The 27,951-nt window shown below is 37.4% G+C and overlaps 2 protein-coding genes, 1 long non-coding RNA gene and 3 other non-coding genes across 7 annotated transcripts; 2 read left to right on the top strand and 4 right to left on the bottom strand.

Moving 5' to 3' along the window:
- Positions 1 to 1,977: 1,977 nt before the first annotated feature.
- On the bottom strand, positions 1,978 to 6,809 carry LOC146452258 (uncharacterized). Its single transcript, XR_014859799.1, has 2 exons — positions 5,423 to 6,809; positions 1,978 to 5,224 (listed from the first exon to the last, which is right to left on the bottom strand). It is a non-coding gene; the product is annotated as an uncharacterized LOC146452258 (long non-coding RNA).
- Positions 6,810 to 6,936: 127 nt separating this feature from the next.
- Positions 6,937 to 10,482, bottom strand: LOC146452259 (uncharacterized). Its single transcript, XM_085098079.1, has 2 exons — positions 10,195 to 10,482; positions 6,937 to 8,316 (listed from the first exon to the last, which is right to left on the bottom strand). The coding sequence occupies exons 1-2, from the start codon at positions 10,250 to 10,252 to the stop codon at positions 7,991 to 7,993; spliced, it is 384 nt and encodes a 127-aa protein (XP_084954205.1). The 5' UTR covers positions 10,253 to 10,482; the 3' UTR covers positions 6,937 to 7,990.
- LOC146452260 (CD59 glycoprotein-like) lies at positions 9,923 to 19,221 on the top strand. Of its 2 annotated transcripts, none has more exons than XM_085098081.1 (3): positions 9,923 to 9,955; positions 17,976 to 18,050; positions 18,531 to 19,221. In XM_085098081.1, exons 2-3 carry the CDS (start codon positions 18,002 to 18,004, stop codon positions 18,845 to 18,847), a joined length of 366 nt encoding a protein of 121 aa, XP_084954207.1. In that variant the 5' UTR covers positions 9,923 to 9,955; positions 17,976 to 18,001; the 3' UTR covers positions 18,848 to 19,221. The 2 variants fall into 2 exon arrangements, with proteins under 2 accessions (XP_084954207.1, XP_084954206.1); XM_085098080.1 differs by lacking the exon at positions 9,923 to 9,955 and adding an exon at positions 17,664 to 17,891 and having other exon boundaries at positions 18,531 to 19,218.
- A 763-nt stretch (positions 19,222 to 19,984) lies between these two features.
- On the bottom strand, positions 19,985 to 20,056 carry Trnap-cgg (transfer RNA proline (anticodon CGG)). Its single transcript has one exon. It is a non-coding gene; the product is annotated as a tRNA-Pro (tRNA).
- A 667-nt stretch (positions 20,057 to 20,723) lies between these two features.
- Trnap-ugg (transfer RNA proline (anticodon UGG)) lies at positions 20,724 to 20,795 on the top strand. Its single transcript has one exon. It is a non-coding gene; the product is annotated as a tRNA-Pro (tRNA).
- A 6,726-nt stretch (positions 20,796 to 27,521) lies between these two features.
- On the bottom strand, positions 27,522 to 27,593 carry Trnap-ugg (transfer RNA proline (anticodon UGG)). Its single transcript has one exon. It is a non-coding gene; the product is annotated as a tRNA-Pro (tRNA).
- Positions 27,594 to 27,951: the final 358 nt, after the last annotated feature.

Below are 27,951 nucleotides of genomic sequence, written 5' to 3' on the forward strand. Positions count from 1 at the left end.
TAACCTACCATGTATCATTTAATAAGCATTCTGTAAAAATATTTCTTACTTTACTTTTCATGATCTGGTTTTTCCGAGAAAAAAAATGGAAGGTACAAGAGTGCTTAAAGAGAGTTGAGTGTGCATATAATAGTCCTCTTCTGAATTCACAAAATGATGTACAGCTAATATTTTGCTTGAAATATTGCAAATTAAAAGCATTTTATCACTTCATTCTTCAAAACAATCAGTGGTTTAAACTGTTCTTATATAAATAAAGAAGATTTTACATAAACCCAGTGGACAGAATGAAAAAAGAAAATAATATTAGTGTTTTTCCTTATGTTACTGAAAAAGATGTATACCAGACTATGTGATAAGGTTTAGAAAACTGTACCACTGGTCACTGACGTCACAAAACCCATGAAAAATAAACAGTTATTGTACGGTAATCAGAAGTAAGTAAAAGAAAACAATTAACTTGGGGTATAACATTTGTATAATAAAAATATGATAACTGAATCACTGAACAGTGAAATACCAATTGTTTTTAACCTGTAAAGGAAACAGAATTTTGTTCAAAAAATAGGAGGTAAAAATCTGACTGAAGCAAATCCAAGAGAATTAACAACTATTTGTTCAAAGAATCAGGAGTGTCGAAAAAATTGAGGGTTCAAATAACTGAGATTGCACTGTAAAAATAATACCTGTACATATTAATTTTCATAATTCATTACTCACTACCAAATTTGAAAGTTTTCTTTTAATTAAGGACGGTGCCTACTATTGTTACTGCGCATACGTTCTGCGCATCTCGAGATACTCGGGCTTCCTATGGGTAGTGCTCACTAATACGGGGATATTTTTGCGCGGTTTAAATCTATGCGGAGAAAGCAGAACTTAGCAAGTGCTCTTGGTATCCAAAAAGAAAATTTAGGGTAACCATGCATTTTTCAGAGATAATTAAACTTCTATTTAGGAAAAACTGCCATACATTCCTTTGTATTTTGGCGCTTTTTGGAAATATTGTTGCTTAATTATCTCTGAAAAATGCGTGGTTACCCCCAATTTTCTTTTTGGATTTCAATAGCCCTTGCTAAGATCTGCTTTTCCTGCATAGTCATAAACCGCACAAAAATACTTCTGTATTAGCAGGCACCGTCCTTAAAAGAGATGGCTGATAAGAAGTTTGACCTTTTATCTCTTAAATCACAGTTAGCAACAGAAGCCACAGTCTGGTTGCATTAAACATGGCCTGAATATCAGCCATCTCCTCTCCACATTATTGGTGAGTGATGGGAAATGTATACAGGGAATGCCCCTTGTTCAGCATATTTTTGTTATGCCTCTTTATCAGTTGAATAGTTATAAGAATGATTGAGTGACAGTGCTCTGTTGCTTATAAACACAACTAGGCCCAGGCATCCAGTGGCCAATCCCTGTTGTACACACCATGCTAGAGCGATAGCCCTACATGGCCAACTAATTAAAATCTTTACTGCTGAAGAAAAATGTTACATGCCCAGTAAGTGCTTATTGTATTTGGTTCCTGCCATCATAAACATTCATAAAAAGGAAAGAAATTAAATACACAACTGGATCTATCCCTTGACAGGAAAAGTGCACAGAAACGTTCACACAAGAATGCATAATTTACAAGTTTATGAACTGCCTCAACAAAAACTTCCATTAACAAAGTGATTCTTGAGCTATACAGTGTTTTCATCACATCTGTCATGATCTGTGATGGTAAATAAAAAGCTTACATCAATTTATTTTTTGTTATGATTATTTATAAAATTCTCCCTTTCATATTTTGGAAGCCCCCCCCCCCCCCACCCAATGATGTTCTAAAATAAATATTTTTTTCCTGCCCCCCCCCCCCCCACGTCATGAGCTATCCTGCAAACCATGGTAAAATACCATGCCCAGTCCCCCCCCCCCCCCTCTATCACCCTTTTTAACTTAAAACCTCCTCTAAAATGGAAAATACAAGCATTTCTGGAGTCTTAACATTTAATGACATTTGCATTATAATTACCAGTAACTAATAAATTTCACTTTAAAAAATCCTTTACTAAAAATTAAAATGATATAAAGGCTGACATTCAATGCATAGAGAATGCAGTGGTTTTATGTCACAAACCACATTTATATAAATAGCTGTTGATTGCTTTGCCAAGGAATCATTCTAATATTCCATGCACAATAGTTACATTGTTCTAGCCCTCTACCTTCTTTTAAAAAAAAAAAAAAATGTTCAGTCATCATACAAATTAATTGTAACTGTATAATCTCTTTAACATACCAATAGATTGTCTTTAAAAATCAATTTTTCTGGAGAAGAAATACAATTGCAGCCATTTTTAAATGTGATCTATATCACAAATAATGTTGTTAAGATAATGTTGTTTGATGAAGTCAGGTTCAAAGATACCGAAATGTCCAGAATTTGGAGACTCTGATTACCCCATCAGGATACATCGAGCACATGAAGACAGTAGCCAGGGGGAATCTGAAAGAACTAATTCTGCAGTTGGAGATGCTAGCCATTATCGATAGCAGTTCTATAAAATGGAAATATAATTTTTCATGACAAATCAGACGGAGAAATTAAGAAGATAGCTGTGACTAGCTGAGTATGAAAATCCCGAAGATAAAGAATAGGGAGAAATGCATGGAGGGTTGGTCATGACAGCATTGCGCATTGAAGATGCACCTGTTCTGTCAGATTACATTTAAGGGGATTTGTAACAGAGAGGGAGGAGGCATTTTTTTTTTCAACTCTACCCAGCTAATCATAATTTCATGAAGGGATAGGAAAGTTCAGCGAAAAAAAATGTCCCAAGCTATAATTATTTTTCTTGAATTTGTGACCATAAAATAAATGATCACCATGATGTCTGAGAGTTATACATGGAATTTGTCAAAGATAGTCCTACAAGGTTAAGAAAGAGCAGCAGTGCGCTTCATGCAAAAATTGGTTGGCTGGCTCCACGATGGGCAGAAAATTATTCCACACCCTTTCCCGGATGAAGAAAAAATAAGGTACAAATTAAAGTGTCTTTGAATCTCTGGCTACTTCTTTAGACGAAACAGCATAACCAGTTGATTACTTTATGCCTAGAGGGAAATAAAAAAAACATTCAATGAAGGAAAGCTGAACAAAGTGAAGGAAATTACAGACTTTTCTTCTATAGTGTACCTTTGTGGCTTCTGATGAGCTAGTTAAAATATACCTAGACCATTTAAATCATTTCCATTTCTCCAAAGATATGCAAAATCAAGCAACCATCGAGAACTGACGAAACCGAGAACAAGGATTACAATCAAAATATTGGAGAGAGTTACTACTATTAACTACAGGGTTAAAATCTCTTTATGGTTTTGAACTTGACATTTACTTGAAATCTGATTTATCTGATCATCAAAGCAATGGAGACGACACTGTTGCTGTGGGTGAAACATGGTGCAGTGAAAGTGAGGGGATGTTTAGTGAGAGTGAGTGATGATAGCGAGAGTGAACTTGACCATCCCCGGCGAAGAAAAGGTGCAGCACTAGAAGTGGACGGAGTGCAACACGCTTTGCGTTAAATTGGTGAATTGCTTAACCCTAGATAGTATAGAAAAGTGCTTAGCCCTTAATATTATTTTTTGTTGCTTAACCGGCAGGGGTATTTTGCTGAATGCCGAATGTTACATTTTATGCTACCTATGACATTTTAGCATTAAAGGAGAAGTATCACGAAAATTTGATGTAGTTTCAAAACCGAAAAATGTTTGTCTGACAACAGAAACAAAAAAATTGGTGGCTAGGTTTGCTATAGATTATCACCCCAGTGCAAGAAAACTGTTGATAAGTGCCTCTGGCCAGGTTGCAATGGATTGAAACTTCAAAAATATTAGGCTAATGTTTTTCAAGTTCTCGTATTTTTGTTTCCAAAATGTGCTAGAACATATCATGAGTCGTTCCTGTCAAGAATTGAGTTGATTTCTCTCCTCTCATTGTTCTAGAATTATTTTGTATTAAAGTGAAGGTCTTATTTCACCATTTTTAACAAAAGAGGTCAATTAAACCCCATGGTACTTCCCCTTTAAGCAAAGAATGAAGTTATTTAGGTCTAAGCACTTCTCTTTTAACTGTCTAGGGTTAAACACTGGTTATACAGACATTTAGCTTTAAGTTGTTGTTATGGCAGCCATTCCATCAAAGGACTTCTATGAATTCAGCATTCTGCAAAATACCCCTGCCGCTTCAAAATCAAACTTTAAATTATACTCGGCTTTATGCGAATACATATACTACCTGTTATACAAGGTAGTAAGGTATCCTTTTGAACCCAAAAACCCATTTCAGTAAAAGAGGCATTCTAAGCTACATGATTATGCGAGTGGGAGTCCAAAATCAAGTATCAAAATATTACATGTATGTACACTGAAGGTAAATATTCAGGACGGGTACTTCCTCCTATAGCTTCCTATTGATATATTTTTTTTTCTGTTGTTATTATTCTTTTTCAAGGCGAACTTGTGTATATATAGCAATCAGTACAGAAATAAACTAAACAACTATCTTTAAAAAAATTTGCACAGACAAGGGAATAAATATAATAATACTCACAAATCTAAATCTTTGCCCTTATATCCTATTCTTTTAAGTATTTGTGTTTGTTCTCTGTAAAGACTGCCACAAATAAATGTTAAAATAGAAATATATGCGAGAAAAAACTTGTCAGTAGTTTTCACAGTGTATTGCAAGACGTTTGTTAGACTAACTATATTTTTACCTGAGAATCAAATTTTCTTAGATGCAGCAAAACCGGAAGAGATAAGAAAATAAACCTCCGAGGGAAATAACAAACATGGACCAAAAAATGAGCACCAGAGACTGCTCTGGCGTTAGCAGTAGCTTTTACAAAAGTAAACAAGTTGCAGTGTCAACACTTCAAGAAAAACAATATCTTGCAAAACAGCAAATTAAAGTTCTGCCAACAAAATCACATAAAATAACATACTCGCCTCTTTGGAGATCGATAACAAGTCCTTTTATTCCATTGCTGATTTTTCGTTCGTTTTACAACGTTGAGTGAGCGAAAAGTTTCACTTCAAGAGGAAAAATGCAACGTTTCGTCGAGTCGATCGGATCAGAGTGAAATGAGTTCTCTTCGGCCGCTGTTTATGTTATCCCGCCTCTAAAAGAGTCCATATGTTTCCCCCGCCGCTAGTTGCCCTGCTCTTTTTCCCGCTGTTGAAAAGCAAAATTGGAGGAGATTAGAACATATAACTCTGAGGAAAAAAAAATTAAAAAAGCCTGAAAAAATGAGCGAAAAAGACTGCTCTGAAATTAGCAGTATTAAGCTAAACTGCGTGTCAGACAGTGCAAGAAATCAATATCTTGCAAACCAGCAAAGATTTGTCAACAAAATCACATGGATATACTCGCCTCTTCTGAGAATAACCAGTCCTTTTATTTCACTGCTGATTTTTTCGTTCGTTTTACAACGCTAAGTGAGCGAAACATTCCACTTTAAGAGGAAAAATCCAACGTTTTGTCAAGCCGGATCGGAGTAAAATGAGTTCACTTCAAGTTTCGGTTGCTGTTTATGCCAACTCTCCCACCGGCCGCGAGTCGTATTTATACTCTTTCTCCCGCCGTTGGAAGGCAAAATTTGGAGTAGATTAGAAAATAAAACTCCAAGGGTAATAATGAACATGGACCGAAAAAAGTGAGCTCAAAAGAATACTGTAAAGTAAGCAGTATTTAGCAGTAAACGGCGTGTCAACACTGCAAAACAACAAGTTCTTGCAAGACAGCAAACAAGCAAAGTTTTGTCAACAAAATAACATGAATATACTCGCCTCTTCTGAGAATAATCAGTCCTTTTATTCTAATTCCTGATTTTCCATTCGTTTTACAACATCAAGTGAGCGAAACGTTTCACTTCAAGAGGAAAAATTCAACGATTCGTCGCGCTGGGTCGGAGTAAGATGGTTTCACTTCAAAGTTCTGATGATGTGTAAGTCGATTTGTTTCTCCCGCCGCTAATCGTCTTGCTGTTTCTCCCGCTGTCGGCTACATAACTTGACTTTGTATTTTGTTGTCTTCAAAATGTCTTTGTGCATTTCTTAAAAGCAACTTCCCGCCATAGTTAGAAGAGGGAGACGCTAAACAAACAATGGTCGCGGCACGATTGCAGCACAGCTTCACACAATCTGAGTTTTCCTGTGGTACTAACTAATTGTGGTTGTTTCGCCCGAACGTCGACTCGCCCGAAAGCGTTTCGCCAGAACTTGCGTCGATTCGCACGACGAAATACACCGTATTCACAAATTCCATATGGATTTCATGATTAGTTCAAAGTTTTCACTTCACGGTAAAATTTCCCGCTAACAAAAATAAATCAATTAAATAATATTTGTTACAAGTCGACATGCAGCTATTTGTCTTGAAATCATAATCAATCATCTTGTAGGTAAATCCCTAACATCTCGGAGAAACTCGGCACCTCAACGTAAGAACCTCTTTTAGTTTGTTTGAACAATTTTTACTGATTTTACATCCGCTCGTTTTATCGTGTAGGCCTTATAGTTATTTCTTCTATTGTAAGTTTTCCATTTTATTCGTTAAAGCATCGCTCTAATCGACGTGAGTCCGGGCGATATACCGTCGGGCGAAACAACCGCTGCGCTGCGTACGTCGTACGGACGGTCGCATGGACGGACACAAGTGACGTCATAACCAAACCAAATTTTCTCGCATTCACGGGTTACCAAATTCTCTTAGCTATGGGGCTCCGCTGCGCGCGCCTGCGGCGCGTGCAAGAGCTCCGCTAAAACCAATCGCCCGTCATGCTTCGCTCAAATACACTATACAGTGGAACCTGTATTTAGCGGTCGCCCTCGGGGAATGGCCAAGTGACTGCTTAATACAGGTTGCACAGAATACATGTCAAACACAATAGAAACAACATTTTATATAACATTTGATAACTCAGTGTCCAGTTTATGCACAAAAGCGCTCACAAAACCACTCACTTGGTTAAGAAACTGCAACGATAAATGGTATGACAATTGAGAACATGGTACAGGAACGGACTAATAAAACATCAACGCCAAGATCCCACAGTCAATATTGTAGGTCGTTAGAAATTTAATGCCTGGCACGCTTTTTGTTACCGTATTTTAGTGGTTTCCTTTTACGAAGTGACCGTTTAAAGCAGGTTAAGACAATAGTAAGGGAAGTCATTTTCGGGACTTTGTCAACTGACCGCTTAATAGAGAGCGACCGCTAAGTATGGTGCCGCTTAATACAGGTTGGACTGTATAGAGTGTTTTCACATGACGTCACAGCGGCCATGTTGGTGTCCCAAAACAAAGAAATAGTGGCCATGTTGGTGTCCCAAATCTTTTATTTCAGTAAACCAATATGGCAGGGAGTCACGTGCATGAAAACGCTCTATTCTTAACTGTATTCTTAAACTGACAGCTGAGCCCTACTTAAAGAATCTGAACTTGTCGCATTATTTAGCCTCGACTTTGTTTGATACTTGTGGATAAACTTGTTTTCACCACAGTGGAGAGTTTTTAGGGTGTTCAATGTAACAAACCGCGTTTGGACTGCAAGTTTTCCTGAACTCCAAAAACTGTACATAAAACTGAAAATGAGCTGACGCCAGCTCACTCATGTACATATATTTTTCTGTTTTTTCTTATCTGATTACAGGTCGCTTTTTTGGTATATGCTAAGGTAATTATTATCTTCAACCTCTCTGGATTGTGACGTTCAAATGTTTAATCCAATATACATGAATACAAAAGAATAGCATGTTAAAGGTAATGACGATGATGATGATGAAGATCATACTAAGTGGGTGCTGCAGATTTATGTTAAATATAACGAACAAACAAAACAACGGACGCAAATTTCTATTGAACAAAACCAATTGCTCCTGCAATTAAAAAAATAGTTTACAAAAATTCAAAGTTGTAAGGAATGTTGGTTTAAAGCTATTTAGTTTATCGAGAAACTCAGCAATGTGCATATGAAAAGCGTGATGTTGCTGACTATCAGTAGTGAAGACCTGTTGCAGTTATCGCTTGTACAACAGTACACCTCACATTTGTCGTCACCAGACTCCTTGCACCTCGGCTTGTTACATTCCGCCGCTGTCTGACATTTCCGTATGTATTTCTCTTCAGTGAACCTGAAAGCCTTGATATGAGTCTTTCCACAGTTGTCCAGGCCAAACTCTTTTGCACACTCTACATGTTTCAAATGTTTGTCACAATCTTCAAACGAGACATCGCTCTCGCAGAAGTAACATTTTAGCGCCTCTCCTGAAGGGAAAATAAAACCAAACAGTTTAGTCAATGTCCACTGCAGATCTCTTGGCAGTAAACAGTTGCTTTCTAAAGGGAACCTGGCGTATCGCTATGGTGGGGGGGGGGGGGGGGGGTAGCCTGAAGGGATTCATTTACTAAATTGTAGTCAAGTGACAGAGACATAATCGTAGGAAGCCATACAACTTAACTACGTGAATGTAGTAGGGGAGTGTACATGTTGACTGTAAAGATCATTAAACAGTTTCACTACATCCTGCAAAAAGATTGCCTGCAAACAGCAACCCTTATGCAAATACAGGGTCAAAAACCTTACCCTGTAACGTACTCTGTAGCTTCTCCCCCAAAAATGGGAATACAAAAAAGCATGTAGATGAAAAGGATACTTAAGGCTCAAAAATTTTCGGACGAATAAACTGACGCCCGGAAAAAAAATCATCTCCGAGATTGTTTTCGTTTGAGCAAAAACGCAGTTTGAACATCTTTTATTATAAATATTTTGGTATGCCTGCAAATTAATGCAGTTTGAACGATTTCACAACAAACAAGGCTTATAAAAACGCTCAACAGACCATGGTGACTTCAGTCAGCATTTGATTATCGTTTTCTTCAAACTCACGCATTCTTCACATTGTTCTACTGTGTTGTTTCTCAGACCGTCACGTAGTTTGTTGCACTCAAACGAAATGTCCAGACGGATCTCCGTTCAATGAATTTAGCCTTAGTTACGCTTTGATTCCTCTCGGAGTGATGCGCCCAAAATTTCAAGAAAAGAAAGGCCAAGAAATCTGGGGCTGGGAGCGATGAAAGGCAGCCGTATTCGCAGGCTACCGAGTCACGGTAATCAACAGGCATGACCCCTCAACGAAAAATCTCAAGAAGTACCCATCCCGTCCCCTTCTACCACCCCCGGGCTTTTTTTCATTGGTGGATAGCCAGCCCCCCTTTCCCCTATTCCCGATGTCTTACGGCAAAAAAATCTCTGCCGGGTTGCTATCACTAAACTTGAGCCCTCAACAAAGGATTTCAAAGAGTAACCACCCCAAAGCATGAGCCCCCTAACGGAATAGGAACAAACTATCCGAGTTAGCCCAAAGTTAGCCCAAAACTACAGCGACTTCTCTCCCTGAGAATGTCAAAGATCTGTTGAAGATAGAACCAAAAAACATGAAAGCCCATGGAAAGAACCACCGGAATGAGCTGATTATGCGCTCCAAAAGCGGTGGCCAAACCTTTCGTTTGCTATAACAACCCCGAGACAAAACCTACGGTAATTTAACCTTTCTTCTATTGATTTGTTTCCCTTTCTGGAAAGCAACAGACAGTTTGTAGACGGACTTGTAGATGGTGCCATTTAAGTTTTTAAGGGTTTACCAGCTGTCTTGAAAGTATCGCGGCTTAAATGGCGAAAACACTTTTAAAAGCAATTTGACGATCACTCAAAGAAGACGAAAGTGCGTGACAGAACTTGACGAGACTCAGTATTACTAAACTAACACGTACGGTAACAAGAGAAGCCATGAACATGGTGTAGATATATATCTTGAAAACGCGGTCCGTAAATGTAAAATTACTCCCACTTACACAAGCCATAAGACACACAGAGTAAAGCTGATACTGTATCATCGCCATCTAGGTAAACCGAACGGTGATTTATTCTGACGTTGAAATTTGCAATCAAATATTCACCAGATAAGTAACTTTTTCAAGTATCTCTACGCGGGGCGAACGTAAACACGCAAAGTCCAGTGCCTCATCATTAATCTGATTTCGAATTTTGTCGCTTTGCTTGGTCGCTTTTCTGCTACATCGAATCTCTTTCATGATGGTCAGTATTCTAAACCTGTTCTTGACAATATACAGCAAACAACTTACCCATGGAAGCGAAGAAAAAAACAGCAGCTAGGATAAACGATATCTGAAACGGAGTCATTGTCTGCTGTAAACAAAACAGACTTCTGAATTTCGTCGCAGTAATTGCTGAGACAAATATAACAACAGCAGCCCAGCAATAAGTTAATATGTTATAAATTTGAATGAAATCCCCTGTTGTTCTTTTGACTAAGCTACCACCTCCGATTCACCAAACCAGTAAAATCGAATTTATACTGAACTAAATCAATAATTTGTTGGTATAAGAGTAAATTTGCATAAATTCCGTAGTCGGTGAGCAGATGTTCAGTTTTGTATAGACAGATGGTGAACGCCACAATGTGCAAACAAGGATTATTGAACTATAGAACTTTAAATGAAATATAAATAAAAGACTATTAACTCAGCCTGTTAACGCTGTAACTGAATGCGATTTAGAGTATATTTTGTAGTAGCCCTAAATCAACCTAAGACTTTAAAATAATAATAATAATAATAATACAATAATAATAATAATGATAATAATAATAATAATAATAATAATAATAATAATAATAATAATAATAAATTTAATACTTATAAAGCGCAAAATTCATTATATGTATATGATCTAATGCGCTTTACAATAAGTTAAAAAATATCTAAAAGAAACTCCAGGGAATTTGCAGTTGTTGTGCTGCGTCGGTGGGGGAGTGCCGGGAAATACGAATATTCGCTCTGAAAAGTCAGCTCTCGAATCTCTTTACGGTGGCCAAATATACCTCATCAACTCAGTTGATAAAACTAAACATTCAACTTAATAGTGACCGGAGAATCCTGAAAACTGGATAAATTAATCAGACAATCAATCAATCAATCAATCAATCAATCAATCAATCAATCAATCAATCAACCAATCAATCGATCAATCGATCGATCGATCTATTAATCATCAGGGCAACTATTCGCGGCGTGTTACTCAAATTGTTATGTTTCAGACAAAACAACCAAAAAATCACAGAAAAAAGAGGGGGGTATAAGACAGACAACAAAAATAACTAACAAAGAGAAATAAAAAACTGAACCTGAACTGAACTGAGCAAAAGTTTTAAAGGGGACTATGTCAACATTTAATATAAGTACATAGTTATACGCTTGTGACCCTCACTGAATACAAACTAGAAATCTAAAGTTAAAAATTTCTGTTAAAAACACAAAACTCGGCTACAAGGATTGGCAAAAATACAATAACTAATATATAGAGGACAGTTCTTAATTGGCTATGTTGTTGTATTGTTTTATACATTTGTTGTCTATAAAAGCAATCCGACATCGCTAAAAGTAACCAATTAAACTTGAATAAATAAGAATAAAAAAATCGGTTGCTTTAATTAAACGAATTGTCATTTTAAAAGTGACGCGCGTTGTAATTGACAAAACCAAAACCGATATGACAAATATCGTGAATAATTCATTGGTGTTCATTGGTGGCTCGCCAGTGGAGGTGGAGGCACTTTTGCCGGAACAGCGTCCATAGCGCTAAGTAACTGAAAGCTGGCGAGTATCGAGGATCTTCAGGATCTGCTCTGATTTTTAATAGGGAACAAAGGGGTGACAAGAAACCAGAGTCCAGTGAAACAATAGGGTCCACAGGAATTCTAGTCGATCGCACAAGACACTGTTAATTCCTAAACATCTTTACTTTGTATAATAAAGGTTGCCAAAATAAACCCGTCTGGATTTTAACCGTTTCCTGCTTCCATATCCCTCGATGTTGTATCGTTTGTATGGCTCCGTGTGTGGTTTCTGCTATAAACGCTGGTTGACCGCGGGCTCAACAAAAACTTTTATAAAATACCTATGGGTTATTCTTCCTTTTTTAGAGTTGTTTTGGGAGCCCTCTCCGCGCCTACCTTTTCTGAAAGTCACTGTGTTTCGAACACGTTTCACCACGGGGTTCACAGGAGTTATATTTGATCGTAAAAGAAACTATTTTCTTCGAACGCCGTACCGGCCTTGCTTTCGCACGTCGCCATCTTGATCATTTTCTTAACACATACCGCGAATTCGAATCAAAGCACTGTGGGCTTGGAAGGTTACGAGGCACTGTAAGCCGCCTACATCAACAAGTTTACTATGAGTTTAATTCTCGTGCTTATTTGCTAACCTTCTTTAGATTAACTCCTGTAGTGGTATTTCATGAACTGAAACTGTTATTCTATTGTACCACCTAAACCGATCAATAAAAATTCACAATGTTCGACCTTTCTGTACTAATAATTTTATCGTATTTAAAATAATTTTATAACTTCATAAAGACTTAATCAAAAGGTTGTCATTGAGTATAAAGGTTTTTGGCCTCGCCGGGAAGCGAGCATGTTCGTTTGTTCACCTGTATCCTTTAAAGCAAAACTCAGGGGTACCCAACAACAGTTTTCTCTCAGATCCTTTGAAACGCTATTTTAGGCTATCTGGAGTGCCTTTAAAGCTCTGTAGGTTCATTTTAGGCTGCGCTATAATATTTTTATCTGTTTGGTCATTCTAGGGGAACTTCAGTCTTTTCGAAATTACTAGGGCATTTTTGTCCATTTCCCGAAAACCTTAGGTCTTATTTCCTTTCGGAAAATCTTAGCTGACCTTTTTTCGGTACCCGAATCGACATTTTTATCAATCCGAAAACAGTAGGCCTTAAGAACGGTTTGCTGTAAGGACCGACTAAGCGTATACAAAATAGAAAAAAACCGATTTCCCCAAACTTTGCCAGAATAAAGGGCTTGGTGAACTACCTCTAAAAATATAAGTTTCATTTTGTTTAGAGCTTTATTTATTTTGGGGGAATTTTTTTAAGATTTTACCCATGGAGGGGGGCTAAAATCACGCCGAAATAGGCACTTTTGTAGAAGCTCCCTTTTATACAAGGAGCCTTTTCTAGAAAAGATTAACCCAACAGAAGGAACAATTTTATTTTCTTAGATGACTAGCGGCGTTAAAGTTAAATAAAACGTAAACATGAATTTTTGACCAATTTTTTAAGTTGCGCCTTTTTACCGGTGATTATAACAACCTAATTTTGGCTAAATTCAAGGACAAAAAAAGCATTTTGGTACATCGCTTTGCCCCACGAAACTACACTCCGGGAAAACATAATCATTTCAACTAAACATTGATCGAATAAAAAATTGGGGTAAATTAAACAGCGAGTTCTCAGAGCGTTTTCAAAACATGTCACTTCAGCAATTAAGAGCGACCTTTGACCTTTTATATCGAGGGGAAACATAAACGAGAGCTCATAAACCTTGACTTTCCTTCGCCGAAAGACGCTTATTTTTACTCTGCTGGCACATTTTGAGTAAAGGAAAACTAAAAATTTGAATTTGAAGTTATGTACTAGCTATGAAAGATAATTTGAAAAGTAAAATTACCAATTCAATTCGACTTTGCGTCGGCGGTTCCGATTTGTTTACTACGAAATTGCGATTTTAAAGCCTGTTTTCAATACAAATACGGCATCAACTACAAGGTAAACCTCATTCTACTGAAAGATTAATAAATCCTTCTTACCTTAGAGATCTTTTCCTGCCTAAAAAACACGGTCTGTGTTCATTGCAAAAGAGTATTGACCGACCTCAAGCCAAAGAACAAGTTAACGAAACCACAGGAATGCCAGGAGTACGTTTCGTACTGAGATGTGTACTTACATATTTCGGTATTACTATGACATGTCAATTCAAAACGCCTTTTTTTCTTTCCGGACACTAAGATGTAATATCTTAATTACTTAAAGATCACGTAAATTGAAAAGAGCGCCGTGTCCCGAAAGCTAACTTCTTTTGTTCATTGCACGTTGTACTTGCTGAGTGTACAGTGGAGTTTATCGTCGGTGGCTACGACCACCGGAGTCAGTGGTGCTTATATATGGCTGTGTGTGAATATGGGTAGATTGTAGGGGGAACATGTGGTTCAAGTGTGAACAATTTAGCCAATGTGAAAAGCTTAATCCTTGCCAAGTGTACCAAATCCACGCAAGGGCATCTGCGTTATTGCAACACTCGAGACGCTACGTAAGAAGCAAAGTTGTTATCGGCACGGGCAGGTATGTTTTAGTGGTGTGTACTGTGTATATGAATGCCCAAAATAAATTAATTTAAAAATATTTACTCTCAAAACAAAGAGAGTTTTTTTTCTTTTCTTTTCCTTCTTTTTTAACGTTGAAAGTTACAATTAACCTCTAACTCAGCTAACGTGGTTAAATTTGTATATGATTTGCCTTTTTTATATCAAGAATCGTCACGGATCAGTCTAAGGAGTAATTTTTAAACCAAAACCCTTCCGGCTGTAGCGAACTTAACAGAGGTAAAAGGCCGCAAACGTGAGTAAACATTGCGATGTTTTCGATACGTTTACGAAACGCTTAAAATAATTTAATTTAATTAAAACTTGTTTAAAAGTCACGAAACAACTAAGCTACCGCAAACGTAAAGGCAAAAAGCTTTCTTGTTGCTTTATAAATATACAAAGCGAAAAGTTTCCCTGATCATCAATACTTAAGTCCGTGAAGAAGGATTTTTTGCCTAAAACCACAAAAGATGTACGGACGAGCATGATAGCCTTGTTTGTTTCACAAGAAGAGAACGTGACTTATTAGATTTGCGGGCCTTCCAGCAACTGTATGTATGTGACAAGAGAAATTGAATTTATTAATTCATTCAGGTCGGGGGCGGAGGGGGGGGGGGGGGGGGACAACAAATGTGGGCGGTGGTGAATAAAACATTAATGCATTCTATTTTCTATATGTTAAAATTTCCAAGGTAAAAAGCAAGGTAAAGTACCTGTAGTAATTGACTGTTTTACCTTCAAAGGCATTTTTGAGAAAAGCGAAAGTCACCTTGAGCTCACTATTTGACCGAGACATCGGGACACATTTGGTATCTGATGGGGTTCAAATAAGAGGATCTGTGCCGCTCCCATTGGATGGGCATGGCATGGGACGTCAGTGTCAGGGGAATGGGAATATCATCTATACATGCTAACGGCTTTTTTGGGGCGTCTACAGACGGATTTCACCCAAGGCGCAAAGCAGAGTCCCTTTCCGCATAATTTTTCGCGTCATTTAGCGCGCGCACGAGCGCGCGCACGCAGAACATTACGGGATTTCCTTAAGGTTAAGCTCGGCAGGAAAATAAATGGTCCTTTTCTTCTAAACGAGCACGGTGAACCCCATTTTTTAAAGCATCAATTTAAATGTCATACGTTTGACCATTATATATCGCGATTTAAAGAAAAGTTTAATAGTCTACTTTGAGATATTTTTATTTGAATGCTTTAAAAAGCACGTATTTAGGTAGTGCTGCTTACGTGCACACGCAGCAAAATCTTTAATTTCTTTCATAATCTTAATTCCAGTTCAATGAATATAGTTTGTTGTGTAAGATTAGAGTAAATTTTTTTGAACTGCTTCGATATTTTAATGCAAGAAACTAATTTTTCTAGAAATGATAGTTCCCTTTCCTGATTACTAGCGTTCCTAATATAAACCTTGTGGGCCATCTATTTACTATAATAGCCATCCAGGTTGCACAAAAACGAGCACGGTGACCCCCATTTTTTATTACATTTTTGTAATGCTCATAACATAGTCATGATCAGGACCAAGTCTTAGACAATTTTTAATACTCCTTCTTTTTCAGCGGAATCACCTTAAGAGATCTTGTAAAGGGGTGTGGTACCTCATATTACTACTCACCCGAGACAGTCGCCGTATCCCTATCTATAGTTTTGCTTGAAGTTTATTGTTTTATTATAATTATTACTTGTTTGTGATGCAAGGAATTTATTTCTATTTCTGTATCTTTTTTCACTTAAGACTTCGTTGGATTGACAGCAAGTGGTAAGATCACAAGAAAGAAAAAATGGGTACAGCCACAATGTGGAATTAGCCTATATCATTCCCATTTTTATCGCAGTTTCCTAAATGTCACAGAGATCTGACAAGTCGCAACGTTTGTCATATAAAGGTAGTTCATTGTTAATGGACAGTACACTGCAAAACGAATCACTGTTAAATAAATAAAAAGAGCTGTGCGGTCCCGGTATTGTACAATTTTATACAGTGGGATTCCTGTGGCTTTATTTGGTTAATCGTTTAGCGATCGGGCGGCTTAATAATTTTGCAATGAATGCAGGCTATGTCTTTTTTTAGTCAAGAAAAGATCTCTAAGGTAAGAAGGATTTATTAATCATTCAGTAGAATGAGGTTTACCTTGTAGTGGATGCCGTATTTGTGTTGTAAACAGACTTTAAAATCGCAAATTCGTGGTAAACAAATCGGAACCGCCTACGCAAAGTCGAATTGAATTGCTAATTTTGCTTTTCAAATTATCTTTCATAGCTAGTACATAACTTCAAATTCAAATTTTTAGTTTTCCTTTACTCAAAATGTGCCAGCAGAGTAAAAATAAGCGTCTTTCGGCGAAGGAAAGTCAAGGTTTATGAGCTCTCGTTTATATTTCCCCTCGATATAAAAGGTCAAAGGTCGCTCTTAATTGCTGAAGTGACATGTTTTGAAAACGCTCTGAGAACTCGCTGTTTAATTTACCCCAATTTTTTATTCGATCAATGTTTAGTTGAAATGATTATGTTTTCCCGGAGTGTAGTTTCGTGGGGCAAAGCGATGTACCAAAATGCGTTTTTTGTCCTTGAATTTAGCCAAAATTAGGTTGTTATAATCACCGGTAAAAAGGCGCAACTTAAAAAATTGGTCAAAAATTCATGTTTACGTTTTATTTAACTTTAACGCCGCTAGTCATCCAAGAAAATAAAATTGTTCCTTCTGTTGGGTTAATCTTTTCTAGAAAAGGCTCCTTGTATAAAAGGGAGCTTCTACAAAAGTGCCTACTTCGGCGTGATTTTAGCCCGCCTCCATGGGTAAAATTTAAAAAAAATTCCCCCAAAATAAATAAAGCTCTAAACAAAACGAAACTTATATTTTTAGAAGTAGTTCACTAAGCCCTTTATTCTGGCAAAGTTTGGGGAAATCGTTTTTTTTCTATTTTGTATACGCTTAGTCGGTCCTTACAGCAAACCGTTCTTAAATTTTCCATATCTCGAAAGTTCGAGGTGAAAATTCCCCTCAGAAAATTGTAGGCGATTAAGGACCTTCCGAACAGATAATTTACCGAAACGATCCGTTGGGTGCCCCTGAAAACTCTACGGCTATATTTTGCAAACTGGTTACCAAATGCGAAATAATTCAGTTTGACATTTCATCGGGTCGGTAATGGACCATTGGCCAGAACGAAAATCGTTTGTATGTGAAGCGTACGGTCGGTATTTTTCTGATCGCCTCAGATTACGAACGTGCGTGAGAATCCAAGCTTTCAGAGATTCGCTTCTTCCTTTGTCAACTTCAAAAGAACTAAAAACGACTGTAAAAAGTTGAAAGGCGCGAAGGTTGCGAGATGTATCGTGTACATCCTATCCCTGAATGTATTGTCGACAGGTTTCATACTTGATTACTCACTTAGAACTAAATGGAAACACGCTGTGTGGCACAATTGACATCAGTCAATGCCTTTGTTACGTTTTCTGCGCCTTGAAACATGAGAAGTCGTTTCTAAAGTTGCATTTTAAACTCATTTGTTTTGTCCTCGACTCATCGCTGATAAACCCATTTCACCGACTCGATTAGACCAGAACGGATACTAACTGTCGTAAACCTACTTGTAAGTCTACATCTTCATAACTTTTGAGCGAAGTATTTACATTCGATGCGATGATAACAAATTTCCGTTTAAACGTTTGTTTAGAGATTACTCCAACCTGGATCACATACATGAATCTTGCTCTAACCGTTCCTGTTTTATTGGTGATTCTTGATATTGGTAAGTTGGTTTTGTTTGCACCCTTTCGTGGATTCAATTAACTTCATTGTGATCTTCCTAGTTATCCATTACGGGAGATAACACGAGCCCTTATCAGCGAACCTCCGTATTAATCGAAATGTAACCGGTATTCATTTAGTGAAAACATAGTAAACAGAATTGAACAGAAAATTTAAGTTGAGAAAATTAATCTGTCCTGAACAAGATTGGCTTCTGAAGTGAGATTGTTACTGCTAATTTTGTTTTTAGTCTTTATCGCGATTATTAAACATTTATTGAAATAATTCATTCTTTCTTTCCGTCTTCTTGAATTGCTTACTTAATACCCCCACCGTTTTTAAATTATGCACATAAGTTCATGTTGTTGAATGGTTATCATCGTTTCGTAACGCAAAATTGGGCATCGGTGGCGACTATTGAAAATATGGTAAAATACAGTAGTTGCGTGACTTGAATAACGTAAAATCTTGGTATTTTCAGGTCACGCACTAAAATGTTATTCATGTAGTAGTGATGTATCTTGGGAAGATTGCGACAAGAAAGGCTACAATGGAACTTGTGCATCAGGACTTGATAACTGTGCCAAGCTTTATGCCCGAGGGAACGGAGAGGTTTTTGCTCGGGGATGTGATACTTCCTATGAATGCTCCAATCAAATGACGTGCAAAGGATTAACGCTAAATGAATGCAGTCTTTATTGTTGCAAAGAAGATTTTTGTAATGGAAGTGTTACGGAGATAAGTAGTGCTCTTGTCTTAGTAAGTTCTCTAATAGCAAGTGTCTCCGCCAATTGTTAAACAAGCTGTAAAGTTAGAACAAGAATTGCTTGCACAGGATGGCATTGCTGTTTACGGTTTGCAAAGTATGGCTACTTTTCAGATCATGTTGATCATTACTTATAGTAGAAAAAGGATTGGACTAGCACTGTTTCTTAGAAACGATAACACATATACACTTTGATGATTTCTGGACCTTAGGAGATTTAAAATCGAAATGAAGACTTCTTTATGGTGGTTACTTTCAGCAAAGTTAATTGAAGGACTGGTTATGAAACCTTGCCATGACAACAATGGTGCTACAAATTATGTTGGAAGAGCCGCAACCGTGAACAATCCTTTGTTTTAATGTTCAGTAAAGTTGAATATCTTAACAAAAACGTTTCTATTGATCAGTTGCTCCAACACATTTCAAAATCTATTTTGGTCTGTGCACGGTCAAGGCCAAAAATGCTAACAAAAACATATGACAAAGAATTGTCAGGCTTCATAACCATTACCTTTTATTTACTATGCTTTCAGATCTACGTTTTTCCCAAAGTGTTTTTATAGCACGTGTACTTACAGCAAAAAAAATAATATTAAAAATTCCTTTCGCGGCACTCAACTCAAAACCGCTCTACAGATTGAACTGAATAACTCGTACTTTTCCGTAGCCTCGAAATAAAATGTTTTCGCGTTTGTAACTGTTCTTTATCTTTTTCTCGCTTGTATTGTTGTATCCGATCTTATTTTTTGTTAAAATTATTTGTAATGACAGAAACCCTCATTCGAGGTGGAATGCTATTTAACTAACGAAAAACAGCAAAAAAGACACAAAAAGTGGAAAGTATCCTCCCTGAAACGTGCGGGCACATCATGCCCGTTGCTTATTTTCCAGATGACTCGACTTCATACGTAAATAATTGTTCGTTTTCACGTCAAGACAAACAAATCCTTGTCTACAGTGGCCCATTCAAAAGCTCTCCTAAGATGAGGACATGCGATAAAAATAAGTATGATGGCGGTAAAACTATTTAAGCTTAAAAAAATCGGTCCTTACAGTTTTATTCTTACAGTTAGTCATCAAAGTCAAAGTCATCAAATACAGAAAAGTTGAAGTGGTCGAGCCCTCCCCAGACAATAATTTGAGGAAATCAAACAATCATGCAAAATAGAGGGCCTGTCCGGGAGTCGAACCCGGGACCTCTCGCACCCGAAGCGAGAATCATGCCACTAGACCAACAGGCCAAATACGGAATGCTTTTGCAGAAAACGGATGTTAACATCCTCGTCCTCTAATTGTCGGACGGCAGACTTGTTCTGCTGCGTCGTTTTTCTTCAGAGTTACTTCCCTGTTCTTCCTTCTCTTCTTTCTGGTTTTTCGTCAGATACTTGAAAGTTTGCCAAAACAAACCAAACAATCGTAATATCACAAGTTGTAATGTATTTTGGCCCTCATATTGACGTGTGCAGTGCTACAGAAAAAATATCGACAAACACTCGAGAAGAAACATGAACAATTGCTGTGTATGAAAATATAAAACTACTACTTATTTTGATCTCATAAACAGCTGAAAACATCAGTGCTGTCCTTAAAAATCACCGCAGACTGGTTCTGAATCACGGTTATTAGTACTGTCGGAACTATGGTTGTTTAGTAAAAGAAAGTAACAAGGGTGCCTTATTTTCTATTGTTTGTTCAGTTCAGTAACAGATTCTTTCAAAATAGCACTTTCTGCGATGATCCCACCAACCTCATAGGCCGCCGAAAATACGAACATTTTAGTTTTCCAAGTTTCTAACGGTCGGCATGTTACCAGTTCCTCCTGCTGTCCATAAAAGGACGTGATAGAACAGGTGTTAAATTACCAGCAAAATTATTAATAGCCTTTTTCGATAACGTTAGTTTATGTCTGGCCTGTTGGTCTAGTGGCATGATTCTCGCTTTGGGTGCGAGAGGTCCCGGGTTCGACTCCCGGACAGGCCCTCTGTTTTGCATGATTGTTTGATTTTGTCATATTATTGTCTGGGGAGGGCTCGACCACCCAAACTTTGCAGTGTCTGTTCATGTAAGAATAAAACTCATAGGACCGAATTTTATGATTAATTTTTTTTACCGCCAACATAAATATCGGCTTTATCCTGTGTCCCCATCTAAGAAGAACTTTAAAATGGGCCACTGTAGACTAAGATTCATTTGTCTTGATGTGAAAAAGAAGAATTTGCGTATGAAGTCGAGTCATCTGTAAAGGAATTAACGATTCCGGTACCTCCTGCATGCTAAGCGGGCGCTCTACCACTTCAGCTAATCCCCCGAAAGACATAATCTTAGGTTTTCAAGAAATGATGTATAAGAAAGGTTATAAATACGTAGCTGGGAAGTATTTTGGCGATCACCAGCATTATATTGATCTTTTTCTTGTCTTACAATTAACTGCCTCGTTTAAAATTTTGGTCCGGTTACTGGCCTGCAGGCCTTTTTTTTTTTGGGGGGGGGGGGGGGAGTTTTATTATAAGTAAATACTTACTTTCTTATACTTCTTATAGGTGGATTGCATTGCCGCCATGTTGATGGACAAAACAAAAGAAAATTTACTTACATTGTTTGCATAAAAATGGAGTTAACTCCCAGAGGAGAAAAATCTTATTGTTCCCAACCACTAACATGGCCGCCATGACGTCACATCTAATCCTCTAATTTCGATCATATACGTTTTTAAAACGTATGGCTTGTAAAAGCGATCCGGGTTTCTTGATACGTTTCTGAACAGAAATTGAACGAGGTTTGTTTTCACATTAGATTATTATTAAGAGCCGTTGTCAGTAACTTTCGAGAATCCGGCGACAGAAGCGAAAATTCGAATTTTTTTTTTATTTGCCCCAAAAGACACTTTTGGTGAACTATTTTCAAAAATAATATTCAAAAGTTCCGGCGAATTTTTTTTTCGGCAAAAATTAGGAAAGTTCGAAATCGGCCTCAACGTGCCCGATGGCCCGATTGAAATTATGCAAATTAGTACATTTTCAAAACTCTGGTTCAAGACAAGGCAACGTTTTCTCGAGTTGACACTTTCACAATCGTTTTTACATCCCTTTTGCTTGCTTCCAAACTATATTTTATCTCGACCTGAACATTCTTTCATTTGAAGTTAGCAACGTAAAGAATACAATGTTTGCTATTTCTTAGATAGAGTGATTTTAGCCATATTTCAGATGACCATATCATCGGGGGTATACGAATATACTGGTAAAGAAATAACTTTTTTGAAGGGGTTATTTTTCTTATTTATCATGTTAAAATATTTAGTTTGGCCCGTGAAAAGCGAGCGCGCTAGGTCGAGATGTGTGGAATGCACTTTGACACAATTCGCCATTTTAGCACTTCATGTTCCTCCTGTTACTTTGCACGTGATACAGTTCACGGGAGCTTTTAGAAAAAAGCCAAGGTCTCTGGTTTCATTTCATGCTTTAATACACGTAAATAACTAGCTTTAAACTTGAGAGCTCCCCATATTAGCATTAAGTCATCAAATAATTCGTTTCAGGTGAAATTTTCGAGTTTATATTGAGCCGTTCAAGTGAGATGAAAGAGCCGTTCACAGGGAAACAACTTGAAATCAGTGAAATTAATACCCTGTCTCTCATATCATGCTACACTTCCAAACTACCGTTATTTTTAAGCTAGAAGGTGTAAATGCTCCCTTTTTACGTGACCTAAAACAGAATTTGCCTTAAATATTACGAATAAAGTCCACTGCAATAAAAAACTGAAAAAATCGCGCACCAACGTAAATGTAAACATCAGCCGTTTGTCAACTCGCCACATGGGTGAAACGCGTCCGTTGTTTTACCTCTGTATACATTTATGACCAGAAAGTAGAAACAAAAATTTTTCTCTATGCCCATCTGTATAAAAACACTCGCCAACCAAGCTTTTGTTTTTCTGTGTGTTTGTCGAAAATACTGAAGAATAGGGCAACATTGTTACTGACTACTTGACTCATTCAATCACAACCGGATAACACTACTGAATACTAGATATAAAAAAATGCTCTTAATTCTCTCCAATCGTTACTCACATTATATCCGGCGATATCACATCCCAGAGGCAAGGCTGAAAGTTGTCTCAAATTCCGCATATTAGAAATTTAAAGTTTTGAACAACGCGAACAACTTCCATTGCGTGACAACTGAAATGTGATACGCAAGCGCGCGAAAAGCACAGGAATAAGCTATGTCAACATTTGCGCTTGTGATGACAGTGCGAAAATAATTTTTGAAATTGCAAGAAGAAATTGAGACAAGTCAAGGTCTACAAGGTATATTTGATTGCCGGATTGAAACGAAAATCATGTATCCCCCGGGGGGGGGGGGGGGGGATTTTACCGAATTCTCATCAACAACAACAACAACAACAACAACAACAACCTTTATTTTCCTTAGAATAAAGCCGAAATTAACTAAAATGAAAAGTAAACAAATCAAGAGCTTTCGAGGTCTCGATGCAGTATTTCAATACTATCCTCAAAGTTTTTCTTTCGCCATGGAACCTCTCCGTGCGGATCGATCAAGCTCAGAAAATGCGCAATATTTGCAATGTGTTACGCTTAATTAATGCAAAAAGGGCGTTCGCTCGCACCTATACAGGCACAAAAGATCCGGCCTATGAAGAAATTCAGGACGAAATAGTGTTTTTGCTAGAAAGGGCAGGTAAAGTGTTTTCATTTGAGTGAAAATAAGAGCATGAAAGAACATTTTATTTCCTTTTCTGATTTTCCCCTATTTTTTTAGAATCGTTGTTCATCATGATCAATGTATGCACTGTGGCTTAACCTAATCCAAATGGAACTCGTAATTAAGTTATATCTTCAACCAATTCCATATAAAGACCACTATAAATTGAATAATCACTAGACTCTGGTACACAGGTTGAAAAGATACTCTCACTGGCCTTTTCAAAGGCTGTTTGTGTGGTGGATACTCTGGAGCACGCTAGGAGGATTTAACAAAGACAACGTCAGACTTGAACAGTGACGGCCCGTAAGAGATAACACCGTCTTTTAGACCGAACACGAACATCTGAGAAATACCAGTCGTGCCCCTTGTCCTTTGACACTAGTGCGCGCGCTAGAAAATAAATTAAGGTTAAACTCTTACCTTAAAATTCGATCAGCTCTACCGTCAGCAATAATGCAGAATAATGTTGTGTATTTCCAGTTAACATTTTATCACCATCATTGACTCATCTCAAACTGACATTAAAGCTACGTTAAATATTTGACTGAAATAGGCCTTATCACGGTTTTCGACGCCATTTTGAAGAGTAGGCAAACAGGCTTGAAATAACAGTGTTAGTATGGAAATTCGATGTCAAATAATTTTCATAAAATGATAAAACATTGTTGCTGAAAAATTCATGAATTGGAAACTTTTGGCTTTAGGAAAAGGATTTTAAGAAAAAAAATTGGAGGGATGTAACTTTTGAACTTTCCATACATTTTCCTGTATTTTTTTTCCTGCGAACTATTTATAGTACTACAGTTCACGGCTGGTTCGCTTTACAGACAAATGTGTGGAAAGTTCAAAACACGACTGCACGCTTTCTGGCACAGTTACATCCCTCCAATTTTTTTTCTTAAAATCCTTTTCCTAATGCCAAAAGTTTCCAATTCATGAATTTTTCAGCAGCAGTGTTTTATGAAAATTATTTGACATCGAATTTCCATACAAACATTGTTATTTCAAGTCTGTTTGCCTACTCGTCAAAATGGCGTCGAAAACCGTGATAAGGCCTATTGTATTTTAACAAGTTAACCTGAAAAGAATTCTTTTTTTTTTTTCGTTCCATTCATGGTAAACGTCCTTATTGCATTGATTAACCGTATAACACATTGCAAACCTTGCGCACCTTTTGAGCTTGATCTACAACTTTTGAGCATTGATCCATGGCGAAAGACAAACTTCACTCTCCTAAGTGTATTAGCTTTTTGTTTGAGGATAGTATTGATATACCGCATTGAGGTTTCAAAAGGTCTTAATTTGTTGACTTGATTTGTAAATTAATTTCGGTTTTACTTTTCCTGTAATGTTATTGATGAGAATCCGACACAGACAATACAGAGTGAATCTCGGAGGAGGAAAACTACATGATTATCGTTTCAGTCCATTAAATATACCTTGCAAACCATGACTTGTCTCAATTTCATCTTGCAATTTCAAATTATTTTCGCGCTGTCATCCAAGCGCAAATATTGACAAAGCTTATTCCTGTTCTTTTCGCGCGCTTGCGTATCACATTTCACTTGTCACGCAATGAAAGTTATTCGCGTTCCTGCGTTGTTCAAAACTTTAAATTTCTAATATGCGGAATTTGAGACAACTTTCAGCCTTGCCTCGGGGATGTGACATCGCCGTATATAATGTGAGTAACGAGAAGTAAGAGCATTTCTTTATATCTAGTATTCAGTCGTGTTTAATATCCGGTTGTAATTGAATGAGTCAAGTAGTCAGTAACCGACAATGTTGCCCTATTCTTCAGTATTTTCGACAAACACACAGAAAAACAAAAGTTTGGTTGGCGAGTGTTTTTATACAGATGGGCATAGAGAAGAATTTTTGTTTCTACTTTCTGGTCATAAATGTATACAGAGGTAAAACAACGGACGCGTTTCATCCATGTGGCGAGTTGAGAAACGGCTGATGTTTACATTTACGTCGGTGCGCGATTTTTTCAGTTTTTTATTGCAGTGGACTTTATTCGTAATATTTAAGGCAAATTCTGTTTTAGGTCACGTAAAAAGGGAGCATTTACACCTTCTAGCTTAAAAATAACGGTAGTTTGGAAGTGTAGCATGATATGAGAGACAGGGTATTAATTTCACAGATTTCAAGTTGTTTCCCTGTGAACGGCTCTTTCATCTCACTTGAACGGCTCAATATAAACTCGAAAATTTCACCTGAAACGAATTATTTGATGACTTAATGCTAATATGGGGAGCTCTCAAGTTTAAAGCTAGTTATTTACGTGTATTGAAGCATGAAATGAAACCAGAGACCTTGGCTTTTATCTAAAAGCTTCCGTGAACTGTATTGACACGTGCAAAGTTACAGGAGGAACATGAAGTGCTGAAATGGCGAATTGTGTCAAAGTGCATTCCACACATCTCGACCTAGCGCGCTCGCTTTTCACGGGCCAAACTAAATATTTTAACATGATAAATAAGAAAAATAACCCCTTCAAAAAAGTTATTTCTTTACCAGTATATTCGTATACCCCCGATGATATGGTCATCTGAAATATGGCTAAAATCACTCTATCTAAGAAATAGCAAACATTGTATTCTTTACGTTGCTAACTTCAAATGAAAGAATGTTCAGGTCGAGATAAAATATAGTTTGGAAGCAAGCAAAAGGGATGTAAAAACGATTGTGAAAGTGTCAACTCGAGAAAACGTTGCCTTGTCTTGAACCAGAGTTTTGAAAATGTACTAATTTGCATAATTTCAATCAGGCCATCGGGCACGTTGAGGCCGATTTCGAACTTTCCTAATTTTTGCCGAAAAAAAAATTCGCTGGAACTTTTGAATGTTATTTTTGAAAAAAGTTCACCAAAAGGGTCTTTTGGGGCAAATAAAAAAAAATTCGAATTTTCGCTTCTGTCGCCGGATTCTCGAAAGTTACTGACAACGGCTCTTAAAGCGCTTAAAATACCAACGGTATCTAGCATCGTAAATGTATCAATGTCTTTTTGCATTGTCGTACAAGATTCGAAGAAACCGTGGAGTCCAAACTGAATTCTAATGGTCTTACTTGCCCTCGATCCTCCTCGAAGAACAATATCACAGTCTGTAGTCCTTAAGGTGGGGCTCTACCTGAATTTGAGTGAAATTTGAAGAGGTTTTAAGGATGGATAGAAGAAAGAAAATGATTTTTGGAACACTAACAGACAGTCGATAACCACGCAAGAGCACCTCAGGTTGCTAGTGGACTAACTTGGTATCCGTCTATTAATTATTAACTACAAATTCTAATTTTAAAACTTCACTAAATCTTCAACATTTCTTATTTCTTTTAATTTTACCAATCCTTCAAGAAAAATTATTTCCTTCCAAATATACCTAAAAATCACCCAAAAATTCATAAAACACCCCAAATCATTGATTTGTGTTATGAATGGAGGGTTTTTGTATTGCTTGAAATGCAAACAAGATATTTCCATTTGACCGATTTTAAGCGGCGTGAAAACGGCTTTCAGGTGAACCCCCACCTTAAAATTCCCTTTAACTAGAGGCACTCGCGTGCATTCTTTTAGCGTCTTTCTTTTGCACTTTCGTCTTTTAAATGGTGTTTTCATCGTGAGAATCGAAAAATAGCTTTTTAAAGTTTTCAGTATGACTCTAGCCCTAGCGCCTTTTAAAGCAAGAAACAAAAACTGTTCTTTCGCGGACCCCTAAAACCCTCAAAGTATATCCACACCAAGTGAGGGTGGGGAGGGTGAGGTAACTCTGATTGGTCTATCCTTCCTTAAGACAATCGTCAAAAGGACTCGTAAAAACTTTTCTAGTGGAGCTAGGGGATAAACGCACTGCAAAAATTCTTACCTTCTAATGCAAAGCAGAAAATAAACGATCAAGTTCATACTATCATTGCGATGCGCTGATTCACTCCCCTAAATGAAAGCTTTTATTTCCCTGCATGAAAATTTTAAAATAGAGGGCCTGTCCGGGAGTTGAACCCGGGACCTCTCGCACCCAAAGCGAGAATCATGCCACTAGACCAACAGGCCAGCCATGAAATAACGTTATCATCAAATAGGAAACCGAAAGAAAGATCAATAACACAAACTTCTTTAAGAAAAAGTGTGTACTATCCCCAGTTTTATTTGAAAAATTGTGTTATAAATAGACGTGAAAACTGCAAAGGACCGCGAACGATAATGCTGTCAGTTGACGTAGGATCTACAAGAGACCTAATCAGCCAAAAATAAACTGTAACACAAACTGCAAGGCTGATACTACGTGAAAGAGTTGACTTTGCGAGACAACAACCCGACAGAAACCGACAAAACAGGGCTGCAACCGTGGACAGCTGTTTCGTTCTTAATGGAACTCGTCAGCACGGTGTAGCAGTTCTATATGAGACCA

Source organism: Pavona decussata, unplaced genomic scaffold, assembly GCF_977016875.1.
Source record: "Pavona decussata unplaced genomic scaffold, jaPavDecu1.1 SCAFFOLD_375, whole genome shotgun sequence".
Taxonomy (NCBI): domain Eukaryota; kingdom Metazoa; phylum Cnidaria; class Anthozoa; order Scleractinia; family Agariciidae; genus Pavona; species Pavona decussata.

Bases quoted from the DNA above. Each gene is read 5' to 3' on its own strand.
- LOC146452259 (XM_085098079.1), bottom strand. From the start codon at position 10,252: ATGACTCCGTTTCAGATATCGTTTATCCTAGCTGCTGTTTTTTTCTTC. The intron at 8,317-10,194 runs GTAAGTTGTTTG...TTTTCCCTTCAG, and splicing joins TTTTTTCTTCGCTTCCATGG to GAGAGGCGCTAAAATGTTAC.
- LOC146452260 (XM_085098081.1), top strand. From the start codon at position 18,002: ATGAATCTTGCTCTAACCGTTCCTGTTTTATTGGTGATTCTTGATATT. The intron at 18,051-18,530 runs GTAAGTTGGTTT...TGGTATTTTCAG, and splicing joins ATTGGTGATTCTTGATATTG to GTCACGCACTAAAATGTTAT.